This window comes from Cryptomeria japonica, chromosome 5, assembly GCF_030272615.1.
Source record: "Cryptomeria japonica chromosome 5, Sugi_1.0, whole genome shotgun sequence".
Lineage (NCBI taxonomy): Eukaryota > Viridiplantae > Streptophyta > Pinopsida > Cupressales > Cupressaceae > Cryptomeria > Cryptomeria japonica.
In genome coordinates this window covers 18,343,652-18,358,065 of record NC_081409.1, presented here as the reverse complement: position 1 = coordinate 18,358,065, position 14,414 = coordinate 18,343,652, and the positions used below count along the sequence as shown (strand labels likewise).

At 36.1% G+C, this 14,414-nt stretch overlaps 1 protein-coding gene across 2 annotated transcripts in view; it reads left to right on the top strand.

Annotated features, from left to right (window-relative positions):
• Positions 1-7,148, top strand: part of LOC131078001 (rRNA-processing protein EFG1) — a 40,915-nt gene extending 33,767 nt beyond the window's left edge. Inside the window, exons 4-7 of one of the 2 annotated variants that reach the window (XM_058015619.2) lie at positions 5,907-6,045; positions 6,148-6,262; positions 6,515-6,578; positions 6,660-7,148. In XM_058015619.2, the coding sequence (XP_057871602.2) occupies positions 5,907-6,045; positions 6,148-6,262; positions 6,515-6,578; positions 6,660-6,935 (594 nt within the window). In that variant the 3' untranslated portion in view covers positions 6,936-7,148. Of the gene's footprint in view, positions 1-5,906; positions 6,046-6,147; positions 6,263-6,514; positions 6,579-6,653 lie in introns of both variants that reach the window. The other variant, XM_058015618.2, reaches the window with a different exon arrangement.
• The last annotated feature ends 7,266 nt before the right edge of the window (positions 7,149-14,414 follow it).

Sequence of the window (14,414 nt, the reverse complement as noted above, 5' to 3'; positions counted from 1 at the left end):
ACTTTGATTATCACAATGAATAGTGGTAGGACCAGTAGGCTGACCAAATAATCCAGCAAGAAGTTTGCGAAGCCACACTTCTTCTCTAGATGCAACAAATGCTGCAATGTACTCAGCTTCTGTAGTACTCAATGCTACCGAAGATTGCTTTCTACATGCCCAAGAGATTACTGCAGAACCCAAGCTGAAGCAAATACCCTAAGTACTTTTCCTGTCCTTGACCAATAGTGCCTCGCAAGTATCTTAGAATGTGCTTGACTGCAACTAGGTGAACAAGTTTAGGCAAGCTCATGAACTGACTGAGAGCATTCACAACATAACAAATATCTGGTCTAGTATTGACTAGATACATCAAGGATCCAATCAACTGCCTGTACTCAGATGGATCTGCAAAATCAGAGTGAGCTGCAGAAACACTCAACTTCTTTAAGTTAGATTCCATAGGAGTAGACATAGGTTTACAGTCCATCATTCTAAATCTTTTCAGAATATCAATAGTGTACTTTCCTTGACTTAGAAAAATTTCATTAGATTTTTGCCATACTTCTAACCCTAGGAAGTAATGCATTAGACCTAAATCCTTCATTTCAAATTCTAAGGCTAATTCTTTCTTACATCTCATGATCAATTTATTTTCACCAGTGAGAAATAAATCATCCACATATAAAACCAGAATTAGCATATCATCATTACATATTTTCAAGTAAAGGTTAGCATCAACATCATTCTTACGAAATCCTAAGCTTAGTAAGTACTTATCAATTCTTTCATACCAAGCACACGGAGCCTCTTTGAGCCCATATAAGGCTTTCTTCAACATGCAAACATTAGAATTTCTTTTATGGATTACATAACCTTCTGGTTGCTCAATATAGACTTCTTCCTCAATAACACCATTGAGGAAAGCTGTCTTAACATCCATTTGATGTAGCTCCCAACCTTTAGCTGCAACAATGGCTATTATAGATCTAATAGAAGTATATCTAGCAACAGGAGCGAATGTTTCCTCATAATCTATTCCTTCCTTTTGAGAAAAACCACGAGCTACAAATCTAGCTTTATATTTCTCAATACTACCATCAACATTATGCTTAATTTTAAATAACCATTTAGAGGAAACAACAGACTTACCTTTGGGTCTGAGTACAATGTCCCAAACATTATTCTTGATGATAGACTCATACTCTTCATCCATGGCTAATTTCCAAGCATGATGAGTCATAGCTTCTTCGACATCGTGAGGTTCAGACTCAATGATGTTGCACATTACAGAAATGTAGTTGGCATGATTTTGAGGTCTCTTGCTATCTCTGAAGGTTCCTCTGGGAGCAGCAAATCTTTCAACATCTTGAATGGTGTTTCTAACCCAAAGTGGCCTCTTCTTGCTGACCACAATATCCTTAGGTATATCTGTAGAGTCCATGGGTTCTGCTGGATCATCTTGAACTTCCTGATCCGGGAGGTCAATGGACTCCTTATGTATCTCAGGGTTAGTATCAACATTTGATCCTTGATTTTCAGTCACAATATCATCATTATCAGATAATGAACCTTTAGATCTTTTGAATGCAATATCTTCTTCAAAAGTTACATCTCTACTTACCTCAACATACCTTTGACCTGAAATGTAGATCCTGAAGGCTTTGGAAGATTCACTGTATCCTACTAAGACGCCTTTCTTTCCAAAGGGATCCAACTTGGTTCGTTTTTCCTTACGCACATGAACATACACAGGGCTCCTGAAGATCCTAAGTGGCTGATGTTAGGTTTGATTCCTGTAAAGGCTTCTTCAGGGGTTACATTCTTTAGAGCATGATGAGGGCATCTATTCTTAATGTAAATTGCTGTTTTGGATGCCTCCGCCCATAGGAAGGGTTGCAAGTCTTGATCATGAATCATGGCTCTTGCAGCTTCAACAATGGTCCCGTTCTTTCTTTCAGCAACTCCATTTTGCTGAGGATTGTAGGGAACACAAAACTCCCTCTTAATTCCTGTCTCAATACAAAAATCATGAAAACTATCTGAGGTGTACTCACCTCCATTGTCAGACCTTAAGCATTTAATTTGTTTTCCAGAAGCATTTTCAACCAAGGCTTTGAATTCTTTAAATCTATTTAAGACTTCGTCAGACTCTTTAGATTTAAGAAAGTAAATCCATGTTTTCCTAGAAAAATCATCTATGAAGATAACATAATAAAGGAAACCGCTAGGAGATGCTACAGACATAGGACCACATAAATCTGAATGAAGAAGCTCTAACTTTTCTTTAGCCCTACTATCACTTTTATGAAATGGACTCTTCGCATTCTAACCCAATGCACAACCTTTACAAGCATCATCATGAGATAAACTAAGTTTAGGCATACCTTTAACCATTTTACTAAGAGTGGGGAGAGCTTGAAAGTGTAGATGTCCAGGTCTTCTATGCCATAGCTCGCATGATTCAGGAGCCTCATGGATGAGAGCTTGAATTGGGTTAGCTGCAAGCTTATACAAACTATCACATCTATTTCAAATAACACGAGCAGATTTGAAACTAGATTTCTTAGACCAAGCAAGTACTTTCCCTTTAGAAAATGCTATTTGCAAACCCTTATCTTCTAAAGCAAAAATGGAAATAAGATTTCTTTTAATTCCAGGTACAAAAAGAATATCACTGAGTAGTAAGGAAATACCAGAATCTAGTTTTAAGGAAGTAGTATTAGAACTTTTTACCGAATATCGAGCATCATCACCGATTACCACATGAAGGTTGGTATCCTTTTCTATTAGATTTGAAAGATGCTCACGGTAACCTGAGATGTGTCTAGAGGCTCCACTGTCAATTATCCAAGTATCACTAACCGTAGGAAGGTTGCTCGATAGAACAGAGATAAGAAGATAGTCCTCATTTTGTTCAGCGACTTCATTTAAATTGGCTTCCCTTTCCTTAGGACCATTCTGACAATATCTAGCATAGTTACCATACTTATCACATCTGAAACAACGAATGTGGGAGGAATCTCTTGACTTCTTCCTTGGATCGTAGGAAGAGGATCTAAAATCTTTGCTTCTCTTTTCTTTCTTCCAATGCCCACCTTTCCTAGACTTAGCTGTGAGAACATGATTATCATCTTTGTGAGAGTTCTTGAGTTTTCCTTTTACCTCAATTCAAGATTCCTCTTCAATGCAATTAGATTGGAGACGCTCAAAGTTGGGTTGTTCAGCTCTTCCACCAATGCTACGAATGAATGCTTCCCATTCATCATGTAGGCCATTTAATGCAATCATTACAAGATCTTTATCTGAAATTTGGCAATCAAGAGTACTTAGCTTATCCTTCAGTTCATTGATCTTCATGAAGTAGGCCATGATTGAGTCTTCTTCTTTCATTTTGATGTGAAGTAGCTGCTGCCTTAGAGCAAGAGCCCTACTGAGGTTGTCAACTTCATACATTCCTTCCAAGTGTTTGATCATTTCCCTGGCAGAAGCAAATTTTGATATGACAGTGACAAGATGATTCTTGACTGATTCAATTATGATCTTCCTGGCCTTGAGAGAGTCTTTCTTGAACTGCTTCAGTTCTTCAGCATCTTCAGGAGGGGACAGCCTTTCTTCTTCTACAAATTTAAGCAGTTCATTCTCTTCAAGAATCAATAGGATACGGACTTTCCAAGCAGCAAAGTCAAGGGCTCCATCGAGTCTATCTTCAGCCCTCAAACCTGACATTTTAATCTGAAAACAAACAGCAGCTAGATGCAACAAATAATTTATTGAAATCTGAGTTTAGTAAAACCTTAGCTCTGATACCATGTTAATTTTTGTGTCTCAGACTAGCGATCAGACTTTCAGTATTTAAATTCAGATTAACATTAAGTAACTAATATGCAAGTAAACGAAAGAGAGAAAACAAATGCACAAGAGACTAACACAATTACCCTGGGAAAACCTCCAAGGAGGAAAAACCCAGCACTAAAGACCCACAGGTCAGATTATGTATTCAATCTTGAATTGTAACAATACAATACTTAGCTCCAGTCATGTGACTCAGATCTGGAAACTTCAACTTCTTATTTGAATGACTCAGATCTGCCCTTTCATTATATCAGGTCTGCACTTCTAAATTCACCAAATGCACCATCTAACAGTAATTAGGAACACCAAAATAACTTTGTCTTCCTTGAATAAGTTCACCCAGTTCACCTCTGAATTTCGCACACCAAGGAGCAGATGGATTTCGCTAATTGCATGAATTGAATGAGTGAATTAACCTTGGCAAATGATCTTTATTTATATGAGCATAAGTCCTTCAAGTCGGCCTTAATTAGGTAAATATGTTTGGCACCAATATTGTTTTAGTGTGGCGTGTCATTATAGGGCTGGCCCTGTTTTAGGGGCACGCTACCTTCTTTGACATGAAGGGTTCAGCCCTACACGTTAAACCTTGGGAAAGGGGGGCCCAGCCCTTTAGGGGTTCGGATGTTGCCTTAGGCAATCCGAACCCCTTTTTCTGAGCCTAGTTACAAACGATAGGTCCAAAGTAAAATATTGGAATTGTGGCAAGACAAGCCACATTAGAAAAGATTGCAGAGAGAAGAAGAAGAAAAGGGGACAAGGAAGAACTAATTGTTGATTTAGTTTCCAAGGCTTCTTAGGAGAATAAAGATTTGTCGTAACCCTTCATTTGACTCCTGGCTAATTTTAATCAGTAGCTTCCATTTACATCATCCCTAAAGGCTGTCATGAAACTGGCAAAGAATCTGCCATAAATATGTGGCCATAAGATCTTAAAAGTTACAAAATGCTCCATGAGGAATCACATTCACTGTTTTGGACTGCCATCATTTAATGTTATATTAGTCCAATTTACCAAGTTTGAACAATGTTAATTAAGGATCAAAATTAAATATTAAATTTAAAAATTAGTCCTTATCAATTTCCCTTAGCCCATGGGAAATATGAAAAATGTTAACTAACCTACTGTCTTCGATATTTGATTTAATTAAGAAGGGGGCATTACTTAATATTATATAGTTACATAGAATCTGAATATGATATGCTTATAATTCATTTATATGTAATTCTCTGAAACATTTCTTTTCCCCAAATTATTGGACTATTGTGTATTAAGTCAATTTTGTAATTCATTTCCTTTCTTATATTCTGTTACTTGCAACTTAAATATGACGCACCAGTCATGGGGTAACCTTTGTGAATAACTACAGCAGCGTGGCTGAAAAGTTGAAATGTTAATATAAGGCTGAAGCAAGTATTATTCGTTTGCATACTAGAAATTCCACATGATCTGGAATTTTGTGCTGTGGAAATAAAGGAGAAATGGTGAATGAATGTACATAAACGTCTAACAAATAGTGGATAACATATTATTTATTAACCAAACTTCTTCAATTCTGGCCTAAATTATCTTTAACTCAATATTGGAGGTTAGAATTTAGCTGGTCCAAAATTTATCTTAGTTCGAACAGGATATTGTCAAGAGCTATCAGCTTAGATTGTACCTCGAACTGTCTAATCTTGATTTTTATAATGTATAGATCTGTTCATATTTTAAATTGCTTTTATGTTGAATTCATTTGCTGCATTGCAGTCTCTTTTCGTATCTGGTGTGGAACATAGAAGTCACTTATATTGAAGTCTACTCTTCTTTGACTTCCATCAATTGCATGAATGTTGATTTGATTTTGTAAGCTTCAATGTTTGGCTTGTCTTGTTTTGCTTTTTCATATTTATCAGTGAACGGACTTCACATCTTGGTCTTTCTCTTTGGAATGAAATTGAACTGTTGGATATGAACATTGAAGGATTATATGTCTAGTTATTTCTATACCATGGCAGTTGTGCAGTTTAATGAATAATTGTAAGGTTTAGTTATCCTGGTACTGACATGATAGGCAAACTATTTGCAGTTCTTTCCGAAAACAGAAAAGTACATTTCTATATTTATGGGAGTAAATGATCCAGAGCTAGTTGGGAAAAGGAATAAATTGCGTGAACAAATTAAAGCAAACCTTGCTGCTGCTGCAGCCTCAGGTGTCGATCTTGAAGGTTAGTTTGTCAAGAGAGTTACTTTATTTGGAAGTAGAATTGTATTGAATGACGTGAATTTATTTTTATCGAGTGATCTACAATCTTCATTTTTCTTTACAGAAACTGGCAGTGATGATGATGGAGCCATGGACATTAGTGAGGATGAATTCTTCATGGCGGGTAGCTCTAGTGATGAAGTTGATGCTGATGATGAATGGACAGATAAAAGCACCAGGTGAATGTGACTATAGCTGTTCTTTCATTTTGTTATTCAAGGGATTCTAGGATCATTGGCATTCAGAGACTGTATATATGAAATGCAAATTTCATAACTAGATGAAAGCAAGCTATATCAGACAATGTATATTTATTTCAATTTGTTAACAACTTAACATAAGTTTGTGAGAATTTAAAACTTTGGTTTGTTCTAAGGTAGACCATTAGTTAAGTCAGAAAATTCAACATTTTTCTTTTTGTTTTCAAGCAGAGAACCAGCTTCAAGTGCTTCTGGGAAAGCTACTTCTGGCATGTCAAGTGATGAGAAAAATAAGGTTAGTAAGAGAAACAATGCCTTCAAATTGTAGTTTCTTCCTAATTTTATGTGTATTGAGCCATGCTTTTTGCAGAGGCAGAAATCTGCTAGGGACCTGATGCCCCCTCCTCGGCCATGGACCAACCCATCTACAAGTACCAGCAGTGGGGTTCCATCAAGAAGTGGCCGCCCATCCAGTAGCCATACAACTGCAGGGAAGGCCAGATCCCACGTTTCAAGCAGAAGGTTAGGTGGTCCCTCGAGTAATAGCCAGAAGTGTTTAAAGAACACCTCTAGTCAGGGTGGCAGCTTGAGTTCCAACTCTGATGCCCAAAAGAAGCCACGAAGAAAACGGCGACCAAAGAAGAAAAAATAACATCATTTACAATTATTTTACAAGTATTATAAAAGTTAATACGATACTGTCATTTAACTTGACTAGCTTTCCCTGTGGGAACAATGTAGTTCATTTGTGGCATGTTCAGTTTGCCAACGTGTTTTATTTAGTGGCTAATGACATAAATTTATGTGCATAGAGTATATTACCTTCTCGCATTTTAATAATGCAAAGAAAATGAATTGCTCTCAATATATTTTTGATGCTCTTGCTATCTTTTGCCTATGTTAACAGTTGGAAGTACACATCTAGTTGTCTACATTACATATGAGTGCATAATTTCATGGGAGATTGAGTGTTCTATGGCGATGCATACCCGGAACTACAGTTGATGCCCTGGATGTGGTAGGGACTTGGGGTCATGGAGGAGATGTCCCCTTTTTCAGGACGCCCATTTAGTGCATAGAAATAAAAGAAAGTTAAAAACCTTGAGCTAAAGGGGTGAGGATTACCATTGCAAATTCAGCAGGGTGAATTTACTATGATTATTAGAGGTGTCCCTTTGCCATTCCCCAAATCTGGTAACTTTTTGGTTATCCCTGAAATCACGCTCCATGTTCTTAAGTCCCAGAATCTCTAGAGTACCGTTAAGCAGGTTTAAATGTAGTTAGAATTCTCCTTTCAGAGAAGTGGGGCATAATTGTTTTTTACAAGCAAGATTATATTTGTCTTGGCCCTTGGTAAATTTGGCACTTTTAGTTATAAATTTGGACAATTGTATTTTTACTCGACCATTTTGTTTGATGATGGATTAGAAACTGGATAAATATAAATGGAAGTGTGGTTGAACATATGCATATTTCTACATTGTTGTCCCTTAGGTGCATTTGTCAGTAACTTGAATTGACCTAGTATTCTCGAGTGCATGAAGAGGAAAGAAAAGGATTCTATAGAAAAAGAGGGTACAGCCAACTGACATTATTATCCAAATCCCTTTCATCATCAATGCCAATCCAGGCAGTGTGTGCTTTTACGTCTGTACAAAATGTATCAAGAGATCAAGCTCTGTGATACCTTCACACACCAAATGATCATTCTGTATAAATTGTTTAACCACCATATAACATATATTGTTGCAAATTCGTGTTTGCAAAGAGACAAATTATGCATTTTCAGCATTTTTTAATTGGATGTGTAACAATTCTTGTAAGAAGCATCACCGATTTCATAAAAGAGTGTAACAATTCTTGTAAAGAGCAGATATGGTTTGTTTGTTGGAATAAATCCATAGAAAAAAGCAGTTTATTTAAATAAACTAAAAGGTCAGGTTAGAATTTGAAGGCTTGTCAAAAACTGGATCTGCAACAAATAGCATGTTGTGTTTGAGCACTCTATTTCTTTATTGTTAATGGTTTTATTCCCTTCCCTCCATCAGGGATTTCTTAAATTTAACCGTTAAAGTTTGTTTATATTTAGGATAAAAAGTTAAAAACCATTATCACTTAGTAATTGGCCCCATTGAGGGGCTTTAGGATTTATTTATATGAAGGAAAAATCTGATATTGTATAAATGGAATCTTATCCTCAGAAATGGTTGCCCCTATTTTTTGATTCTGAAATTTGTAGTGGGTGCCGTTAGGTTGGGGCTGAAAATTCCCCCATCAACGTAGGAGATTTTTTGCCCTATGTAATGCATTTGCAAGTTTTAGCATAGCTATTGCTAAAATCAATTTCAGCTTAATTTTTAGCATTTGTTACTTTAAAAAGAAGAGGAGACAACAAGCTTTATAAAATTTCTGAGCTTGAAATTTTTAAATTTGTTTAGTGCTATAAATTTATGGGACCATCTGCATGTGAAATACTCCTATATTTTCTCAGCAGCACCTCCTGATTTCTTTTTAAGGAAACTTCTATGGAACCGCTATCTTACATTTGAAACATGGTTTAAGTTTTGTTTGTGTAGAGTATTTAATTTTCTGCCTCCTAGGTTAGTGACCTGGGTTTTAAAGTTTGAGGAAAATGAAATCAAGTTTATTTTTAGCGAAGTTTTTCGTAAGTCTAATGAATCCCCCTCGTTAGCGAGCAGGAATCTCACCTTGCATAAAGATGGCATTAAGATTATTGTTATCTCAATTAAGATTGTTGTTCTGTGAGATGCATATTTCAATTTGATTTATGAGATTGAACAACTAGGTGGTGTTAGGGCTTTTTAGTTGGGTTTATGAAGATCTTACATCGCACAACTTAGCACTTTGAGGTGTTCGTAGAGCATGTTATGTCTCCACAATTTCTATCTTTATTTATGGTTACTTTCTGGAAGTATGTGATATGGTTTGTTGTGGTGGATTTGGGAGAGTTATGGTGACTTCTTGTGAGAGATTATGTAACTGTCTCATTGCATATGTGGATTATTGTAATTTTTTTTGAAATTGAGGACATCAAAAGTATCTATTATTGTACACATGACAAATGATTCATGCAAAATGTCAATGACGTTTGCTCATTATTGTTCCCAAATTTAAGTGCATTTATCCTCTTATTTTGTTTTTAGATATATATTGATGTTTATCAATTCAGCTATATAAGTTGATCTAGGTTAACTTCGTTAGGATTAAGGTGCCATCTACCATATAAATCCAATGACATTGTTGTAACATTTTTGAAAACTGTCATACGGCATTGGGAATATATCTTGTAACATTTATTTTCACTATTATTTGTAATACATTCATAAAGGTTGATGGGTTCCCACTAGCATTAGTTAAGGTGGGTTGTAAAACAATTATTTAATATTGGTTTTCCCACGTGGATGTCTATATTGAGATAATTAATGACATGAGAAGTGGACACGAGTGATCGTTGGGGTTACCTTTGGGCTTCTCTAAGTGGGTGTTTGGAAGAGGCAAAAATGTCTCTTGGTATTCCATTATTTATTGCATTTAATGTAATGTTTATATTCCATGCTTGGATGCCCAAGTTGGAGGGAAAGTATTAGAGCCAAAATTGATGTTCTTTCAACTTCCATGGAGGTAATCCAAGGGTTGGGGACATTTAGAATGAAGTGTCTTATTTCGACATCTTGTATGGTGGTTTTGGAGCTCTTGTCATTAAACAACTCCTTGGATGTAGAAAGTAGTGAAGAATGAGTGAAAGTAGAGTTAATCTACAAGAATGAAAAGAGGTGGGAGACATAAAGAGGTTGTTAACAAGTATACATGTTAGCATGTTGGAGATAGAGAGGAGAATGGAAGTGAATGTATTGATAATGTATACTTGACCTTGGTAGATTTTTTTCTCACTAGGGTTTTTCCACGTAAATTGTGCGTTATGTGATGCTCCTATGTTGTTGATTTGTGCCTCTTTGTTGATACCTTATTGTGATATTTATCATTTATTTTTCTAAGTTCACATAATTTGGTATTGTTAAGTATGTTATGTAGGTTGATTTTTAGCACCATAATTTATTTAGTTGAACTTAACATGTTTATCAATCCAACTATATAAATTAATCTAGGTTAACTTTGTTAGGATTAAGGTGTCATCTACGTTGTAAATCCTATGACATGGTTGCAACATCTTTGGAAAGTGTCCTAGGGCACTCAAGTGTACTGGTAAATATCCTTTAATATTTATTTTCACTATTGTTTGGAAAGCATTCATTTATTTTCTACCAGTAATAGTTAAGGTAGGTTGTGAACACAATTATTTAATATTGTTTTACCTACATGTGGACGTCTATATTGAGATGATTAATGACATGGGACATGGACAAATGATTCTTTTGGGCTTCTCTAAGTGGGTGCTTGAAAGAGGCAATAAATGTCTCTTGGTATTTCGTCATTTTATTGTATTTAATGCAATCTTTTTCTTCCATGTTTGGGTGTTCAAGTGGGAAAATATGAGAGCCAAAACTGATGTTCTTTTCGACTTCTACGAAGGTAATCTAGAGGTTGGTGACATTTGGAATGAAGTGTCTTACTTGGACACTTTGTTTGGAGGTTTGGAGCTCTTGTCATTCTATATGAACAAATCCCTGCATGTATCAAGTATTGAAGAACAAGTGAAAGTAGAGTTACTCTACATGAACAAGGATAGGTTGGAGACATAAGGAGGTTGTTCATAGGTACACATGTTACCATGTTGGAGACAAAGAGGAGAATGAAAGTGAATGCATTGTAATCACATTTATTTATTGATAATTCATATTTGGCATACTTCTTGGCGGAGTTTTTTTTTCATATGAGGGTTTCTCTATGTAAATCTTGTGTTATGTGATGCTCTTATGTTGTTGGTTTGTGCCTCTTTGTTTTTTGATATTAAAAGCAACAAAACAGGGATGTTGTCCCCAAATACAACAATCTAGAGGGCGTAAAGCCAAACACATATCAAGTAGTAGCACATTAACAAAACATTAATCGCAACTATGAAGATCAAAACAAATACTAGCCATGACGACACTTCCACAACAAAACATGCAAGAAGAAACACTTGTCAAGCTAAAAAACCAAAACTTAGCTCAAGGAGGGGGAGAAGCACCTAGGCCTTGACAAAGACGGGTTTGGAGGATGGGGGAAGGCTTCCCCTTCTACCTGTGACAAATGACAGCACGGGCAATATTATCACAAGGGTCCACAACGAAAGGATCTGGTGGGGAGGTCAGGTCCCTGTAGCAAAGCTATCCACCATGGAATCAGATTGCTATAGCAAACTAAGAGAAGGTGTTTGCAAAAAAACAACATTAGAAGTAGGTTTAGTAGGAGTAGAATGAGGTTGTGGAACAAGAGTGGGGGCCTCAAGATAGGAGGCCAAAACAATAGAAGTGAGAGGATCAATAGGAGCATCTGCAATAGTGAGGGGCACAACCTCCTCCTGGGAGAAGGCATCATCCTCATGGGAGAAGCCAACCATGACCATCAAATGATCTACATTAGCATTCTTCCACCAAGTAGAAGCATCCCTATGACGAGGAATAGAACAATCCGAAGCAAGATGACCTATTGAGAAGCATTTCTGACAACGAAAGGGGTGACACTCATAATCCAACAGTTGCGTCCAGGGCACATCCCCAACCATAAGAATCACATCTCTTTAGAGAGGTGAAGAGATGTCAATGTCAATTAAAATGCGGGAAAAGGTAGATTGCTCCATAGAAGACGTGGCCTCATCCACCTTCAAGAAACCTCCAATGGAGTTACCAATGGCCCAACCAAAGCAACGACATACACACTACCCACACCCTGCACACCGATGCTAATGGAAGCAACCCTCAGTATCGGATCAACGGACTCAGGCAAGCAGTCAAGTTTGAAAAAATCTACAGAGGCAGGAGAGCCATTTGGAACCATTCAAAATTTTTGTTCGTTTGTGCCTCTTTGTTGCTATCTTATTGTGATTTATTTGTTTTTATAAGTTCACATAAGGTGGTGTTAATAAACATGTTATGTAGGCTGGTTTTTAGCATCATAACGAAGATGGATCTAAGCATTGTATTTCCACATTAAGGCAACTCAAGTTTCAGATTTTCATGTTATAGTTGTTTAGGCCTTGTATCTCATATTTTAATTATTTGGATGGATTTGAATTTCCTTACCTTTGGTATTAGAACTTGTATATTTCTCAACAAATTTCACTTAATTGTTTGCATTTTTATCATTCTTAGATTATTTAGATAAAGTATGCAAAATACTTTATTTCTTTATCTTTTGGGTCGATATTCTTACACCTCATAGGATTTATTCTTCTTTTTAATCAAGATGTTCATATGTACAATTAATTTTATTAGGGCTATATTCATCTTTTTTGGTTCTTCATAGCTATATTTTTTCTTATAGATTTTAAGCTTCATTATGTGACCTTAATTTTGCCTATTCACCCACCTTTTTTTTTTTGATCGATAAAAGGCCAAGGCCAAAGAATTTTATTAATTTAAAAAATAGATAGATTTACATTTACACCTCCATTCGGTGTGGGCACCAATAGGAAAGAATGAAGGGAAGAAAACCTCCGGTCTAGCCCAGATCCCTCAAGGATCAGAAAAAATTAAGAATGCTATACAAAATGGAGATAGAAGATCACAAAGGGAACTTGTCCAAAATAATGAAGATTGTATGTAGAAATCCTCTGTGTAAAGTTGAGCAACAGATTGCCCATCTCTTGGGGTGATGCTGCCATTTGTGGGCGACAGTTCTTGCTATTCCTGAAACACAGGGTTAAGCATCCTCTGCTCCTTATGCTGCACAAAATCTTGAGAAAAACTCTCACCAGAATGTTAGGAAAAGGAAAACCAAACAGGTCAACTTAGACAATATATCATACTTGCCTGGATGGTCACCCTATTAGGATACACAACTCAAAATATTAGTCTCAAAAAATCTCTAGAAACATAATGCGAGAGTGATTACCCATCGAAGAGTATAAACTCAATAAATATTAACGAGGCAAATTCCATAAATATTCCTGAAAAGAGATCGTGGGGAGCTACCATCTTAAAGAATATGGTTCGAGAGCCTTCCAGGCCCTTATTGAGTGTCATGGGAAAGCTTTAAGTGAGATAAAATTTTATCAGGTCGACCCTTAATCTAATAATATGATGCTGGAGATTACTGGGAAGAAAGAGGAAAATTGACATATGCATCTGAGACCGATTTAACTTAAAACCGAGAAAACAGGCAGGAAAATAGGAAACTATATATGAATATGATTATATAGATGCGAGTATGAACAAAATCCTAATATATAAGATGTATAGAAATATAAATACAAATATAAATATATGATTTTACACACACACACACACACACACACACACACACACATACACATACATACATATACACATACATGTATATAAATACAAATATATATATATATATACACACACACACACACACACACACATACATGTATATATATACATATATATACATATATATATATATGTGTGTGTGTGTGTGTGTGTATATATGTGTGTGTGTGTGTGTGTGTGTATATGTATATATATGTGTGTGTATATATATATATATGTGTGTGTGTGTGTGTGTGTGTGTGTGTGTGTGTGTGTGTGTGTGTATATATATATATATATATATATATATATTGCAACCATGGAAGGCCTAGAAAGCCTGAAGGTGGTTGGGGCCGATCAAACACAGGGAAGAGGATGACGCATAGCATATACACAACTTAACAAAATTACGAAGCTAAGTTAAAGCAATCTAGAGACATTAAAGTCTAAAAGCCTAAAGGTGGTTGGGGCCGATCATACATAGGGAAGAGGATGACGCATAGCATATACATAGCTTAACAAAATTATGAAGCTAAGTTAAAGCAACCTAGAGACATTAAAGCCTGAAAGCTTCTTAAGAACAGAACAAGAGACAAAACATCAAGAATATAGGGGACCGAAAAGGTAAAATAGAGATGAGGATAGCTAGGTAAGTGTTAGTCCTAAAAGAAGACAATATCTACATAAATAATAATACCTATATATCCATGATCACATATATCCGAGAGCGAGAT